The sequence below is a fragment of the Cervus elaphus genome, chromosome 12 (genome assembly GCF_910594005.1).
Source record: "Cervus elaphus chromosome 12, mCerEla1.1, whole genome shotgun sequence".
Lineage (NCBI taxonomy): Eukaryota > Metazoa > Chordata > Mammalia > Artiodactyla > Cervidae > Cervus > Cervus elaphus.
The window spans coordinates 80451461-80468162 of record NC_057826.1 but is presented as its reverse complement, the minus strand read 5'-3'; the positions used below and the strand labels follow the sequence as shown (position 1 = coordinate 80468162).

At 39.4% G+C, this 16702-nt stretch overlaps 1 protein-coding gene across 4 annotated transcripts in view; it reads left to right on the top strand.

Moving 5' to 3' along the window:
* NEO1 (neogenin 1) overlaps positions 1–16702 on the top strand; it is a 219182-nt gene that overhangs the window by 68140 nt on the left and 134340 nt on the right. For all 4 annotated transcript variants that reach the window (XM_043919671.1, XM_043919670.1, XM_043919669.1 and 1 more), the window contains exons 3-4: positions 4456–4731; positions 6804–6957. In XM_043919671.1, the coding sequence (XP_043775606.1) occupies positions 4456–4731; positions 6804–6957 (430 nt within the window). The remainder of the gene's footprint in view (positions 1–4455; positions 4732–6803; positions 6958–16702) is intronic.

Below are 16702 nucleotides of genomic sequence, written 5' to 3'. Positions count from 1 at the left end.
ATGTCCAGAATAGGCAAATATATAGAACCAAACAAAAGGTAGACTGGTGGTTTTCTAGGACTGGAGATGGGAGGAATAAGGGCGTGGAGTGGGTGGGAAAGGGGTGAATGTAAGAAGTGGGAATGACTGCAAGTGAATACAGAGTTTCTTTGGGGATGATGAAAGTGTTTTAAAATTACATTATAGTGATAGTTGCAAAACTGGGCATATACTAAAAACAATTAAATTGTGTACTTTAAATGGTACCAAAGGTATATAAATTGTAGCTCAATTAAACTTTTTTAAAATGCTGCCAAAAAAAAAAGATGCTGCTGCATTGCCATTTCGAAAGATTATTGATTAGAGTTCTTTGTTTGCAAGCAATAGAAACTGACTCTGGCCAAATCAAATACAGATGAGGAATTTTTGAAAACCTACTAAGTTGATAGCTCATAGAATTAAATGTAAGAGGTCATTTTCTCTGGGCTGTCTCGTGTCTCCACACCAGAAATTTTTCTTTAACTGTCTGGGCAGTACCCTAGCTGTGGGTATTTTGTGCCCGAAGGTGGGATGACTGGGTAGTCTAAATACAGACACTGTTAATCCCATCGTGTCAGCCTCATGTCTCACTCCCACTCTCCTTCTGCAGTTCTCCAGAGGCAGTAGGACAAACTGGTCTCCCACTTGTGAGCACAGGAAGCTGCAGCATTTTCTGCCTCGATGTGTCGGTTACGAGTTTCTCCATCTGCTTTCCCTATCCAGAAACTTTTTGAAATCTCTTGTCTGCCAACTCCACATATGTTGTTGTGGGTTTATATTTTTAAAAATTACTCATTTTCATGAGAGCACAGGAGGGAGAATATTTTGACTTTTTAAAAACAGAACTGGTTCTTGGTTTTATTTGATTCCTTTTTTCCAGTTTTATTAGTTTCTGTATCTTTGTTAATTCTTCAAATTTTCTAATTTCTGAAAAGTAGATATTTGGTTAATTATATGTTTATTTTTTCCTTCAAAAGTCCTCTTGAAATAAAAATATAAAAAATTGTAGCAGAGTTAGACAACTTTTAAGAGTAAAGTAATGCTTAAAATTCTCCAAGCCAGGCTTCAGCAATACGTGAACTATGAACTTCAGACGTTCAAGATGATTTTAGAAAAGGCAGAGGAACCAGAGATCAAATTGCCAACATCTGCTGGATCATCGAAAAGGCAAGAAAGTTCCAGAAAAGCATCTATTTCTGCTTTATTGACTATGCCAAAGCCTTTGACTCTGTGTATCACAATAAACTGTGGAAAATTCTTCAAGAGATGGAAATACCAGACCACCTGACCTGCCTCTTGAGAAACCTGTATGCAGGTCAGGAAGCAACAGTTAGAACTGGACATGGAACAACAGACTGGTTCCAAATAGGAAAAGGAGTACGTCAAGGCTGTATATTGTCACCCCGCTTATTTAACTTGCATGCAGAGTTTATCATGAGAAACGCTGGGCTGGAGGAAGCACAAACTGGAATCAAGTTTGCTGGGAGAAATATCAATAACTTCAGATATACAGATGACACCACCCTTATGGCAGAAAGTGAAGCATAACTAAAGAGCCTCTTGATGGAAGTGAAAGAGGCGAGTGAAAAAGTTGGCTTAAAGCTCAACATTCAGAAAACTAAGATGGCATCCGGTCCCATCACTTCATAGCAAATAGATGGGGAAACAGTGACTGACTTTGTTTTTCTGGGCTCCAAAATCACTGCAGATGGTGATTGCAGCCATGAAATTAAAAGACGCTTACTCCTTGGAAGGAAAGTTATGACTAACCTAGACAGCATATTAAAAAACAGAGACATTACTTTGTCAACAAAGGTCCATCTAGTCAAGGCTTTGGTTTTTCCAGTAGTCATGTATGGATGTTAGAGTTGGACTATAAAGAAAGCTGAGCGCTGAAGAATTGATGCTTTTGAACTGTGGTGTTGGAGAAGACTCTTGAAAGTCTCTTGGACTGCAAGGAGATCCAGCCAGTCCATCCTAAAGGAGATCAGTCCTGGGTGTTCATTGGAAGGACTGATGATGAAGCTGAAACTCCAATATTTTGGACACCTGATGCGAAGAGCTGACTCATTTGAAAAGACCCTGATGTTGGGAAAGATTGAGGGCAGGAGGAGAAGGGGATGACAGAGGATGATATGGTTGGATGGCATCACTGACTCAATGGACATGGGTTTGGGTAAACTCCAGGAGTTGGTGATGGACAGGGAGGCCTGGTGTGCTGTGGTTCATGGGGTCACCAAGAGTCGGACATGACTAAGCGATTGAACTGAACTGAAGAGTATTATATCCATATGGAGTAATTGACCATCACAGAACTAGAACACCTGGAATTATGTTTCTCATAATTTAATTTGTTAGCCTTTAAAGAAACATTTTGTTGCAGTCTGAGCATGTTAAACTCACTTTTTAAAAAATTTTTATACATTTTTTTCCCCTTGGCAAAAACAAGTTTATTGAAGAAAGAATGGAAAGAACACCTAAGGAAGAGGTGGACCAAGCCAAGAGAGGCTCTGGCCTCATTTTTATGTAACTTTGAAAGGTTACTTTCCCTGATAGCTCAGTTGGTAAAGAACCCACCTGTAATGCAGGAGACCCCGCTTCGATTCCTGCGTCGGGAAGATCTACTGGAGAAGGGATAGGCTACCCACTCCAGTATTCTTGGGCTCCCCTTGTGGCTTAGCTGTTAAAGAATCCGCCTGCAATGCTGGAGACCTGGGTTCAATCCCTGAGTTTGGAAGATCCCCTGGTGAAGGGAAAGGCTACCCACTCCAGTACTCTGGCCTGGAGAATTCTATGGACTGTATAGTCCATGGAGTTGCAAAGAGTCAGACACAACTGAGTGACTTGCAGTTTCACTTCCATTTACAGTTATTATAAAAATTACTGTCTATATTCCCTGTGTTGTGCAGTACATCCTTGATCCTGTCTTACACTCAGTAGTTTGTACCTCCCCCTCCCTTGTATCACACCCCATACCTGCCTCCCGTAACCACTAATTTGTTCTCTATATCTCCTCCTAACCATTACATTCTGTGGCATCTACAGAGTATTTATGACTATTTTTTTGGTTAATATTTTATTTTGAAATGATTACTAATTTGTGGACTTGTTGCAAGAATGAAACCAAGAAATCTCATATATTCACTCTTATTATCTGATAACATTTTACCACATTTGCCTTATCATCTAATATACGCATACCCACATAAAATTTTTTTCTGAGTCTTTCAGGGTGATTTGCAAATGTTACCCCAACCTGAATACTTCTGTTTATATTTCCTAAAAGCAAGAACCTTTTTCTCAGTAAACATCCATCAAGATCAGGAAATTAACCTTAATAAAAAATACTATCATTTAATTGATAGGTACAATTCAGATTTCACTGGTTATCTCAATAATGTTCTTAATAGCAGGAAAAATAAAAGTGAAAACTTTGCCCCATCATCCCTCTTCCTTTCCAGTCCTGGATTACAAATTTAGTACTTAGTCTTTCTCTCTCTAGATTTTTACAATCTCAAACCATTATTCAGTTCATCCTTGTCTCATTTTGGATTTTCTAGTTTTCCTCCATGAAGGGATTCAGCTTTTGCATTTTGGGGAGGAATGTCACAGAAGAGATGCTGTATTCTTAGTGCATCATATCAGAAAGCATGTGGTGTTTTGTTCCATTACTGGTAGTGTTAACTTTTATTACTTGGTTAAGATTGTCTGTACTATGTCTCTCTAAAGTTAATAAATATTTTGTACTTTAATTAGTAATAAGTATTTGGAGAAGATATAATTTGATACTCTGTAAACATCCCTATTCCTCATCCAACTTTCACTTACTAGTCTTAGCATTCACTCTTCATTCTTTGCTGCATTAATTATCATTATCCCAGAGTTAGCCAGAGGGAACTCCTTTTGATCTGACTTCTGTGTTCTTTGGCTCTGTCCATTTTAGTCTTTGGGTACTTCCTCGCTTTCTGTCGCAAGATGTTCCAGACTGTTATTTCCCTACTCTAGTCCTAGAATCAGCCATTTATCCAAGTAGCCTTAGTTCCTTGAGGTGGAGAATAGTATTTTAGAAATCATGATCCGGTCACCATATGTATTCATTGTTACTGAAGTAAGATTGATTCTGGGCTCTTTCTGGACAGAGCTAGGATATTTGTGTGTGTGTGTGTACATACTTGAAATAACTGTAGGTGAAATGTATATATATTTTTACCTCGCTTCTTCCACTATGAAGAATCTGACTCCAGTTACTCCTAGTACATTATTTACTTGATCTGTATCCTGGTATGTAGCCAATTTCCTGACCCATGGACCTTCTTTTTAAACCTGGTTCCACTATACTTGTGGCCAAACAAGCTGACTTGCTTCTGGTTCCATGACTATTTTAAAGTAATATTTAAGTACATTTTATATTTTTTTTTCTTTTTCTTTATTGTCCAGGTCTTCCAAGATTTGCCAGCCAACCAGAGCCTTCTTCAGTTTATGTTGGGAACAGTGCAGTACTGAATTGTGAAGTTAATGCAGATTTGGTCCCGTTTATGAGGTGGGAACAGAACAAACAGCCTCTTCTTCTGGATGATAGAGTTATCAAACTTCCAAGTGGAATGCTAGTTATCAGCAACGCAACTGAAGGAGATGGGGGACTCTATCGCTGCATGGTTGAAAGTGGTGGGCCACCAAAGTATAGTGAGGAAGCTGAATTAAAAGTTCTTCCAGGTATTAATTCATTATCTCATGTGGTTTAACTAAAGTGAAAGTGCAGTCACTCAGTCACGTCCAAGTCTCTGTGACCCCATGGACTGTAGCCTGCCAGGGTCCTCCGTCCATGGGATTTTTCAGGCAAGAGTACTGGAGTGGGTTACCATTTCCTTCTCCAGTTGATCTTCCCTACCCAGAGATCGAACTCGGGTCTCCTGCATTGTAAGCAGATGCTTCACCGTCTGAGCCACCAGCAAAGTCCTAGTTCAAGGTAGAAGAAGAAAGAACTATTGCTCTATAGCAATGTCTTCCAACCTACTTTTTGCCTTGCTTTTATATAGAAGAGGTCTTATTTCATGGCAGACAGAGGCGAAATTTTTTCTGAATCTGTGTTATCAGTCACAAATCCTTCAAACCAGCTTGAGGTAAACAAGATTCTTGGTGTCAAAAGATGAACCACCATGAAATATCTGAAACAAAAAATATAGATTGTTTTGTTTACCTAAGGGAGAGCTATGTTTGTAAAGCATAGTCATCTTGAATAATGCAAACTAATGAAATTTTTTGAAAGACATTGTTCTTGGTTAGGAGACTGGGTTGGGAAGATCCTGTGGAGAAGGAAATGGCAACCAACTCCAGTATTCTTGCCTGGAGGATCCCATGGGCAGAGGAGCCTGGCAGGCTACAGTCCATAGGGCCGCAAGAGTCAGACATGACTTAGTGACTAAACCAAGTCTCCTATAAAATTTTTTGAAAGACACTGTTGTTAGTGTGTTGGTTCAGAGACTGGGATGGGTTGATGTCAGTAACAGAAGCATATTTTATCGTTGGTTACAGAGGTGAGAACAATGTCAGCCTTAGAAGCAAGGGGTTCCACCACCAAATGGCTAATAACTTTTAGAGGCATTGGGTAAACTCATTGGTTGGCTTTCAAAGCATGTTCACTGAAGACAGTTGTGCTGAAGTGTTAGACAGTGTTTGTTACCATGACTACAGAACTATCATCGGTTAGTTACACAAGTTTAAAGCCAGCTCTGGTGGTTGTCACAGTGGTTATAGAACATGTTTTCCTACGAGTTTGGAGCAAAGAGTCTCATCTCTGCCTGAGAACAGTCTTTCTTCTCAAAACTTAACAGTAGAATGATGGTACTGATGAACCTGTTTTCAGGGCAGCAATGGAGACCCAGACATAGAGAACAGACTTTCAAACACAGTGGGGGAAGGAGAGGGTGGGATGAATTCAGACAGTAGCATGGAAACATACAAATTACCATGTGTAAAATAGATAGCCAGTGGGAAATTGCTTTATGATGCTGGGAGCTTAGGCTGGTGCTCTGTGATACCTTAGAAGGGTGGGAGTTGAGAGGAAGATTCAAGAGGCTGAGGATATGTGTATACCTATGGCTTATTTGTGTTAATGTGTGGCAGAAACCAACACAATATTGTGAAACCATTATCTCCCAATTAAAAAAAAAAAAACTAGAAATATCACCCCCATCTAATAGATAGCCCTATCTTCTACCCCAGGAGTATGATCTTTTATATGCCTGTAAGAGGGTGACTCTATAAAGTGTGAACACACATATAGTGGTAGCCTGATAGTTGCACCATTGTAAAAATTAAAGGAGTGACTGTCTCAGTGAGCAAGTTAAATAGATGAAGCTCAAAGATTTTTAGAAGTAGCACATAGATATAGGGAAGGAAAAGAAAGGAAACCTCTTATGATATCTCTGTGAGTGATGAGGATGCTAAGATCCTGAGCTTGCTCAATCTTTTTCCTATTTGTACCACTTATGAAGTATTTTCCTTATGTTATCTTTTAAAATGAAGGGGGTTCAAGTCAGATCTCACTTTTGTGACCAGTAAGGACACTGAAAGCAGGAGCTATAATTTAAACATGTTTAAGCCTCCCAGAGAGCTTTGGACAAAGTTTTGTACATGGGAATTATTAAGAAATGCTTGCTAATTTAAATGGAATTTTCCTGTCATTTTTGCTTAAACTGTTTTGTTGTATAAAGCCACACAGACTGAATCAGAATTTGCTATAGTGATTTCTTAACCATTTTCTTTTGTTTTAAATTTTTTTTCAGATCCTGGTGCCACATCAAACTTGGTATTTTTGAAACAACCTTCTTCCTTAATCAGAGTCATTGGTCAGAGTGCAGTGTTGCCATGTGTTGCTTCAGGACTTCCTACTCCAACCATTAGATGGATGAAAAATGAGGAGACAGTTGACACAGAAAGGTAACATTGTCTGCTTAAAAGCCTTTTTCAGCCTTGGCTTATGACTTGGTCTAATCTTATTTGAGACTATTGATTAATTTTAGAAAGATTATCTCTTTTATTTTTATTTAAACACATCATGATGCTTATTTATCATTCTTGAAATATGTTTATACACTATATATGATTAGGATGTTTAAAGAATGCTTTTAAGATATTAACAGATAATTATTCCATTGGTTCTTCTTAGCTTAAGGCCCTAGGACTTCCTTCCTTAAATTGTTGTAAGAGTTTCTAATGCTGACTACCTGAGATGTCTAACTTGCTCTCATATGCATTTGTCAATGATAGTTTTTTCCTTTACTTAAACAGTAAAAGAAAATGTATTCCTCATTTTTTTGTTTTTGACTTTTAGAATCATACCAGCTTCCTTCTATGACTACAAATTTTTCATCTTACACATAAGCCTTTTCTGTTGACATTGACCACTCTGTTTTCCCTCCCAAACACTGTCATTAATTCCTTTTGTTGTTGTTCAGTTGCTAAGTCATGTCCGACTCTGCAACCCCATGAACTGCAGCATGCCAGGCTCCCCTGTCCTTCACTATTTTCGCGAGTTTGCTTAGATTGAGTTGGTGATGCTATCTGACCCTCTCATCCTCCCCTACCCTCGTCTCCTTTTCTCTTCACTCTTTCCCAGCATCAGGGTCTTTTCCACTAAGTCGGCTCTTCATATCATGTGTCCAGAGTTTTAGAGCTTCAGCATCGGGCCTTCCAGCGATCATTCAGGGTTGATTTCCTTTAGCATGAGTGTTTTGATCTCCTTGCTGTCCAAGGAACTCTCAAGAAGCTTCTCCAGTACCACAATTCAAAAGTATCAATTCTTTGACTCTCTGCCTTCTTTATGGTCCAACTCTCATATTTGTACATGACTACTAGAAAAACTATAACTTTTGACTGTACGAACCTTCGTCAGCAAAGTGATGTCTGCTTTTTAATATGCTATCTAGGTTTGTTATAGATAAGTGTCTTCCAGGAGGCAAATGTCTTCTAATTTCATGGCTACAGTCACCATCAGCAGTGATTTTGGAGTCCAAGGAAATAAGATCTGTCACTGCTTCTACTTTTCCCCCTTCTATTTGCCATGAAGTAATGAGACCTGATGCCATTATCTTAGTTTTCTGAATGTTGAGTTTCAGGCCAGCTTTTTCACTCTTCTCTTTCACCTTCTTCAAGATGTTCTTTAGTTCCTCTTCACTTTCTCCCATTAGGTGGTATCATCTGCATATCTGAGGTTGTTGATATTTCTCCTGGCAGTCTTGATGCCAGCTTGTGATTCATCCAGACCACTATTTTGCATGATGTACTCAGCATAGAAGTTGCATAAGGAGGGTGATAATATGCAACCTTAACATACTCTTTTCCCAATTTTGAACCAGTTCATTTTTCCATGTCCAGTGCTAACTATTGCTTCTTGACCTTCATACAGGTTTCTCTGAAGACAGGTATGGTGATATTCCCATCTCCTTAAGAATTTTCCAGTTTCTTGTGGTCCACACAGTCAAAGGCTTTAGCACAGTCAGTGAAGCAGAAGTAGATGTTTTTCTGGAATTTCCTTGCTTTCTCTATGATCCAACGAATGTTGGCAATTTTATCTCTGGTTCCTCTGCCTTTTCAAAATCCAGGTCGTACATCTGGAAGTTCTCAGTTCATAATTGCTAAAGTGTAATTGAAGGATTTAGAGTATAACCTTGCTAGCATGTGAAATAAGCACAATTGTATGGTAGTTTGAACATTCTTTGGCATTGCCTTTCTTTGGGATTGAAGTGAAAACTGACCTTTTCCAGTCCTGTGGCCACTGCTGAGTTTTCCAAATTTGCTGATATATTGAGTGCAGCACTTTAGATTTTTAGATGCTCACCTGGAATTCCATCACTTCCACTAACTGTGTTCATAGTAATGCTTCCTAAGGCCCACTTGACTTCACATTCAGGATGTCTGACTCCAGGTGAGTTGACCACACCATCATGTTTATCCAAGTTGTTAAGATCTTTTTTGTATAGTTCTTCTGTGTATTCTTGCCACTTCTTAATCTCTTCTGTTTTTGTTAGATCCTTACCATTTCTGCCCTTTATTGTGCACATCGTTGCATGAAATAGCCCCCTGATACCTCCACTTTTCTTGCAGAGATCTCTAGTCTTTCTCATTCTGTTGTTTTCCTCTATTTCTTTGCATGGTTCATTGAAGAAGACTTTATTTCTACTTAATATTCTCTGGAACTCTGCATTCAGTTGGATACGTCTTTTCTTTTTTCCTTGCCTTTCACTTCTTTTCTTTTCTCAGATACTTGTAAAGCCTCCTCAGATAGCCATTTTGCCTTCTTGCATTTTTTTTCCCCTTGGGATAGTTTTGGTCACCGCCTCCTGTACGGTGTTAGGAACCTCCATCCACAGTTCTTCTGGCACTCTGTCTACCAGATCTGATCCCTCGAATCTATTCTTCACCTCTTCTGTATAATCATAAGGGATTTGATTTAGGTCATACCTAAATGGCCTAGTGGTTTTCCCAACTGTCCTCAATTTAAGTCTGAATTTTGCAATAAGGAGCTCATGATTTGAGCCGCAGTCAGTCCAGTCTTGTGTTTGCTGACTGTATAGAGTTTCTCCATCTTCGGCTGCAAAGAATATAATCAATCTGAATTTCGGTACTGACGATCTGGTGATGTCCATGTGTAGAGTCGTCTGTTGTGTTGTTGGATGAGGGTGTTTGCCATGACCAGTGTATTCTCTTGACACAACTCTGTTAGCCTTTGCTCTGTTTCATTTTGTACTCCAAGCCCAAACATGCCTGTTACTCTGTGTATCTGTTGACTTCCTACTTCTGCATTCCAATCTCCTGTGATGAAAAGGACATCTTTTTTGGTGTTAGTTCTAGAAGGTCTTAGATCTAGTAGATCTTCACAGAACTGGTCCATTTCAACTTCTTCAGCATTAGTGGTTGGGGCATAGACTTTGATTAATGTGATGTTGAATGATGTACCTTGGAAATGAGCTGAGATCATTCTATCATTTTTGAGATTTCGGGCAAGTCCCAGGTGGTGCTGGTGGTGAAGAAACCATCTGCCAATGCAGGAGACATAGGAGACACAGGTTCTATCCCTGGGTCAGGAAGATTCCCCTGGAGAAGGAAATAGCCACCCACTCCAGTATTCTTGCCTGGAGAATCCCATGGACAGAGGAGCCTGGTGGATTATGGTTCATAGTGTCACAAAGAGTTGGACACAACTGAAGTGATTCCCATGCATGCACTGCATTTTGGACTGTTGACTATGACAGCCACTCCATTTCTTCTGAGGAACTCTTGCCCAGAGTACTAGATATAGTAGTCTTCTGAATTAAGTTCACCCATTCCTGTCCATGTTAGTTCACTGATTTCTAAGATGTTGATGTTCACTCTTAACATGTCCTCCTTGACCATGTCCAGTTTACCTAGATTTATGGACCTGACTTTCCAAATTCCTGTGGAATATTGTTTTACAGCATCATATTTTACTTTCACCTCCAGACACATCCACAGCTGACAGTTGTTCCCACTTTGGCCAAGCTGCTTCATCCTTTCTGGAGCCCTTTGCTTTCCCCAGTAGCATACTGGACACCTTCTGACCTTGGGGCTTGTCTTCTGGTGTCATGTCAGAGTGCCCTTTCATACTGTTCACGGGGTTCCTTATCATCCTGTTCATGGGCTCCTTGCGTCAAGAATACTGGAGTGGTTTGTCATTCCCTCCTCCAGTGGACCGTGTTTTGTCAGAACTCTTCAATATGACCTGTCCTTGTATGGCTCTGCATGGCATGGCTCATAGCTTGATTGAGTTATGCAAGCCCCTTCGCCCCAACAAGGCTGTGATCCATGAAGGGCCATTTATTTCCTTATTGATGGATTTTTTTCTCAGTTATATTCTGGTAAGAGAACTGGGTGGTGGTGATGGAGGTGGTGGTAATTCTGTATGATTTATTTCCATAACAGAGTCATCTTGTGCATTGTAGAGTATACAGTAACATCCCTGGCCTCTGCCCATGAGATGCAGTAGCACTCCCAAGTTGTGACAACTAAAAATGTTTCTAGATATCGCCAGATGTCTCTCAAGAGACAAAATTATCCCCAGTTGAGGACCATTTTCCTGGAGCAGTGCTGTCCAAAGGGAACATGATGAAAGCCACATACATAATTAAAAATTTTCTGGAACACATGGCACTACTAAATACAATAATTTATACAATGTACTGGTTAAAGTGAAATCTAGTTCTGCCAAAGCAATAAAGTTTATGTTTAGTCCTGCTTCATATCCTACATTTACATTTCCTCAGTCAGTCTAGCCACATTTCAAGTGTCAGTAGCCACATGTGGCTGGTGGCTATTGTTTGGGTAGAGCAAGTGTAGAGCTTCGTTGACTAATTCAATGTAAGCAGGTAATCTTCATTTGTGTAGTTCAGTAAACAAGATATGGAAAGGAATACCCGTCTAGTCAGCTTGGTGGTCAGCCTTTACTGATCAGTGGGGATGCTAGAATACAATCAGATTGTTCCTCACATGTTCCATTAGCCAAACTGATAGTACCATCTTCAGTATCACCTGATTTCTTACTGAACACCTGTCCAGTTACCAGCTTCTGCCTATACTTTACTCCCTTTCCCCTACTCTTTTTTCCAGCTAAATATTATACAAAGAATTCCTAGGACTTTAAAGGGATTTTTTTAAACCTACACTTACTGGAAACATAAGGAACCTTAAGATAAGGTATACAAAATTTAAGCTCTTAGAGTAGAAATTTTAATTGGCTACTTGTTAGAACAAAGAATCTGGAATAGGAGAGCTGAGATAGGTTATTTTTAAAGCTTTTATATTTTATCTTTGTAGAAGTACATTCAGAGGACAAATAATAAGAATTTGATTTCTTATATAAGAAATAAAAGTGAGAATTTCCATGATTCTCATTTGTTTATTCAATAATTATTCAACAAGTATTTATTAAATGCTCTTTACGTTAGACCCTATTCTAGGTACAGGAAATAGAGTAGTGAACCAAATAAGAGAATTTTGCTCTTAGGGAGTTCATATTCTAGTGGGCAAGAGTCAGGCAATAATCATATGAACATAAAATTTCAGTTTATAATAAGTGCTGTGAAGAAAATTAAGACAAATTTAGTAATTTCCTAGTTACATTACTTTGAATTTTAAGGATAAATAGGAGACAGAAGATTGAGTAGACTTTCCCATCTTGAGTTCTGTAGGCTTCTCAACACTTCCATTATGTGGTAGAAAAGTCTGAGAAGCATTGCTTTGCCATACCACTGTCTCAGGAAGCTTCAGAAGAATATAAGAGCAAGACAGTGTTGGTGTTCTTCATGCTCGTGTTTCCAGACCCAGGCACAGGACTTGGCATATAATTGGGTAGGAAGAGTGTGACCAGTGTATTTTGGTTTAATATCTGAATGTAGTATAGGAAAATGTCTAAGTAGGTGAATGGAACACAACAGTGCTTCAGGTTAGATACAAGTAATTATTCAAAGTATCCTTGTTTCTGCCAGAGTCTTATGAGATGTGTAGATAGACGTTAGTTAATAAATTATGTAGACCTCAAATTAGAAAGAAATTTAGAAACTGAAAGAAAAATGTGGCTAGAAATCTAGATAGTAACCGGACTGGCTCTAGTGAAAAAGAAAAACCAAACAAATTATTAGACATCCTTCTCAATTATTAATCTTAGGAACTAGTTAAGAATATTTCAAAACATTTCCATGACTTTTATAAATGTGTTAAGAATTGATACATTTGGTTAATCTTTTGATCACATTTGTTTGGTTCCAAACCAAATATAGCTATTGAAATGGGGGTGGTGGTAGAAATGTATCCCATTCATTGAGTAGTTTTATTTGAAAGGGAGAGAATTCAGAAAATACAAATGCTAAAGCGCATGGTGACTGACAGCAAAATGTAATTTAGTAATTAAATAATGTTATGTTTTAGTGGAATGATAGATTGGAACTCAGCTGCAAAAGAAACAGGTTATAGTTATAAAAATGCTTAATGTTGGATTATAATTGACAATAGTAGGAAAATTAGATTAGAAAAAAGAACAAGTGGAGGACTTCCATTACTGGGAAGATTGAGTAGTCTTTTCCCCTGTTCTTCCTGTTGCATACAACTGAAAACTCTGGACATAACGTGTAAAACAGATGTAAGACCCTGAAAGGTGGAGAGATGAAGGGGCCTTAGACCTAAGAAACAACATGATGTTAAGTTCCCTGGGTTTTGTTTTTACCTTGTATATCCGAGCTGATATATATTATAAGAAGCTGATAACCTGGAAACATCACTAGGCACAAACAAAAAAGCACTCCCAAAGTGTATTTTCTCTATCCAAAGGACCAGAAAGGGGCAGCAAGATAAAAACTACCCTAACTACTCTAATCATTCCTACTCCAGCCAAATACCACATAAAAAACTGTGGCCCCATCCTCTCCCATGCCAGCAAAGGCCTAGACTTCTACCTTCACCAGGTTGTGATGAAGTCTCCCATCCTCCCTGCTCTATGGTGTCAGAGGCTAAGTAGACAAAGACTTTCATCCCAACCAGCAGTATTGAGGCCTCGACCCCTGCTGTATCAGTGGAGGCCCCTGGGGAGCCTGGACTTTTATCCCACCTGGCAATAGAGACACTCTTTCCCAGCTTCCCTTCTCCACTAGGCTGGCATCAAGGGAGGCCTGTGGAGAGTCAGGACTTTCAGTACCTTGTAATGTCAAACCCTCTCTCTTCATGGTGTTACTGGACGCCATGTGGGGAACAGTAATGAGGCGCTCTTACTGCACCCAGCCAGGGAGCAGTCTCAGTGGAGGTGCAGTGAGGAGCCAGACCTCTCAGTCCTGCTGAGGCATAATGAGGAGTCCCCCTTCCCCCTCAGATGTCAGTGAAGACTGAGAGTGGAACCTGGACTTCCACCTCCACCTGACTTAATGAGGTAGCACCTCCCCTTTCCACTGGGTGTCAGAAGAAGCCACCTGAAGAAGCAAAAGGTTCAGTAGGATCCAGAATCTTATAACATAATGCCCCAAATATCCAGATGTCAATGGAAAATTGCTCACCGTACCAAGAATGAGGAAAATCTCAAATGAGAAAAGACAATTTATGCTTAAACTGAGATTACAGGTCTTTGAATTATGTAAGAAAGATTTTTAAAGCAGTTATCATTAAAATGCTTCAACAAGGACTTATGAATACATTTGAAATAAACAGAAAAACAGAATATCTCAAGAGATAAATAGTCTCTTCAAAGGAATAGAAGATTTAAAGAAGAACTAAATGGAAAATTTTGAACTAAGACAATAACAACTACAACAAAAAAACCCAACTCATTAGATGGGCTAACAAGAGACTGGATGGGATAAAGGAAAGAATTAGTGAACTAGAAAAAAAGGGAGACAAAACAAGATGATTGATATTAGGACTGAACCAGGGGTGCCACTACAGACCCTGCAAACATCAAAAGGATAATAAGAGAATACTATAAACAACTACTAGTCATGTAGTCCGGTAGTCATGTATGGATGTGAGAGTTGGACCACAAAGAAGGCAGAATGCTGAAGAATTGATGCTTTTGATCTGTGATGCTGGAGAAGACTCTTGAGAGTTTCTTGGACAACTGGGAGGTTAAACCAATCCATCCTAAAGGAAATCAACCCTGAATGCTCATTGGAAGGACTGATGCTGAAGCTACTTTGGCCGCCTGATGCCAAGAGCCGACTCTTTAGAAAAGACCCTGATGCTGGGAAAGATTGAAGGCAGAAGGAGAAGAGGGCGACAGAGGATGAGATAGCTGGAGGCACCGCTAATTTAATGGACATGAACTTGGGCAAATTGCAGGAGGTGGTGAAGGACATGGAGGCCTGGCCTGCTGCAGTCCATGGGGTCGCAAAGAGTCAGACACAACTTGGTGACTGAACAACAACATGAACAATTGTATATCATATAAGTTTGACTTAGACAAACCATTTTCTCTAAAACACAAACTACCATATCTAACCCAATATGAAATAAGTTAAGTAGCCCTCTTAACTCTTAAGGAGATTAAATTTGTAATTTTAAAACTCTCCCCAAAAGTCTGCAAGTCCACATAGCTTCATTGGAGAATTCTATCAGTGTTGAAAGAGTTAGAACCAATTCTACACAGTCTTTCTGGAAAATGGAAAGAATTGGAGCTGATATTATATAATGAGAGTTTTATTATGCCTCGCATTTTGAGTGCATGTAAATTCTGTGTTATCTTGCCTGGGAAACACTATGAACAGAGGAACCTGGAGGGTTACAGTCTGTGAGGTCACAAAAGAATAGGGCATGACTTAGCAGCTAAACAATAAAATTAAAAACTTTTGCTCTGTGAAAGACCATGTTAAGAGGATGAAAAGATAAAGCTACAGATTTTTTGTGGGGACAAAATATTTGCCAACCATATATCAAACAAAGGAGGAGTACCTAGAATGTGTAAAGGTATCTCAAAACTCAATATTTAAAAAAGTATATAGTTCAGTTAGAACGTAGACAGAAGAGTTAGATAGTTCAGTTCAGTCACTCAGTGGTGTCCGACTCCACGACCCCTTGGACTGCAGCATGCCAGGCTTCCCTGTCCATCACCAACTCCCGGAGCTTACTCGAATTCATGTCCTTTGAGTCAGTAATGCCATCCAACCATCTCATCCTCTGTCATCTTAGATAGATGGTTCACCAAAAAAGATGTCCAGGTGGTAGATAAGCACAGGAAAAGTTGTTTAGTATCATTAGCCATTAGGAAGTGCAAATTAAAACCACAACATACCACTGCATACTTAAAGAGTGACAATGCCAAATGTTGTCAAGTATGTGGAGAAACGAGATCACTCTGGCATCGCTGGTAGGAATGTGAAGTGGTGCAGCCACTCAGAAGAACTGTTTCACAGTTTCTGAAGAAATTTATTGCAACTGTCATATCACCTAACATTTACATTCCTGGGCATTTATCCCACTGAAAACGAACTTAGGTTCAGACAGAAACCTGCACGTGTATATTTATAGCAGCTTTATTCATAATACCCCCAAACTAGGAACCACCCAGCTGTCTTTCATTGAGTGAAGGATTAAACAATGTCTATTCATACTCTGGAATTACTGTTCAGCAATAAAGGGAATGACCTATTGACAATTGCAACAACCTGGATGAATCTCCAGAGAATTATGCTAAGTGAAAAAAGCCAGTCCCCAGAGGTTGCATACCATGTGACTATTTATGTAACATTCTTCATGAAATGCCAAAATTATCGAAGTGGAGAACAGGTTAGTGGTTGCCAGGGGTTAATGAGGAGGTGGGAGAGGGAGGGAGGTGGATCTGGCTATAAAAGAGCAGCAGGAGGGATCCTTGTGGTGGTGGGAATGTCAGTCTCCTAGTTACAGTTTCACAAGATCTTACTGTTGAGGGAAACTAAGTAAAGGGTCCATGAGATCTCTCTGTATTATTCCTTGGACCTGCATGTGAATCTACAGGTACCTCTAAAAAGTTTAATAAAAAAAAGCAAATGAGAGTGTATGTAAGATTAGCTTTCACCTACCCTTCCTCCCCTGCTGTTTTAGAGGAAGAGGTGTCTAAGAAGTTCTTTTGTGCTCTGGATTTTATTTTCCATTTTCTCCAGTACTTTTGTGAATCCTCTTTTCAGATATTTTCCTCTCCATTGGCTACCTCTCT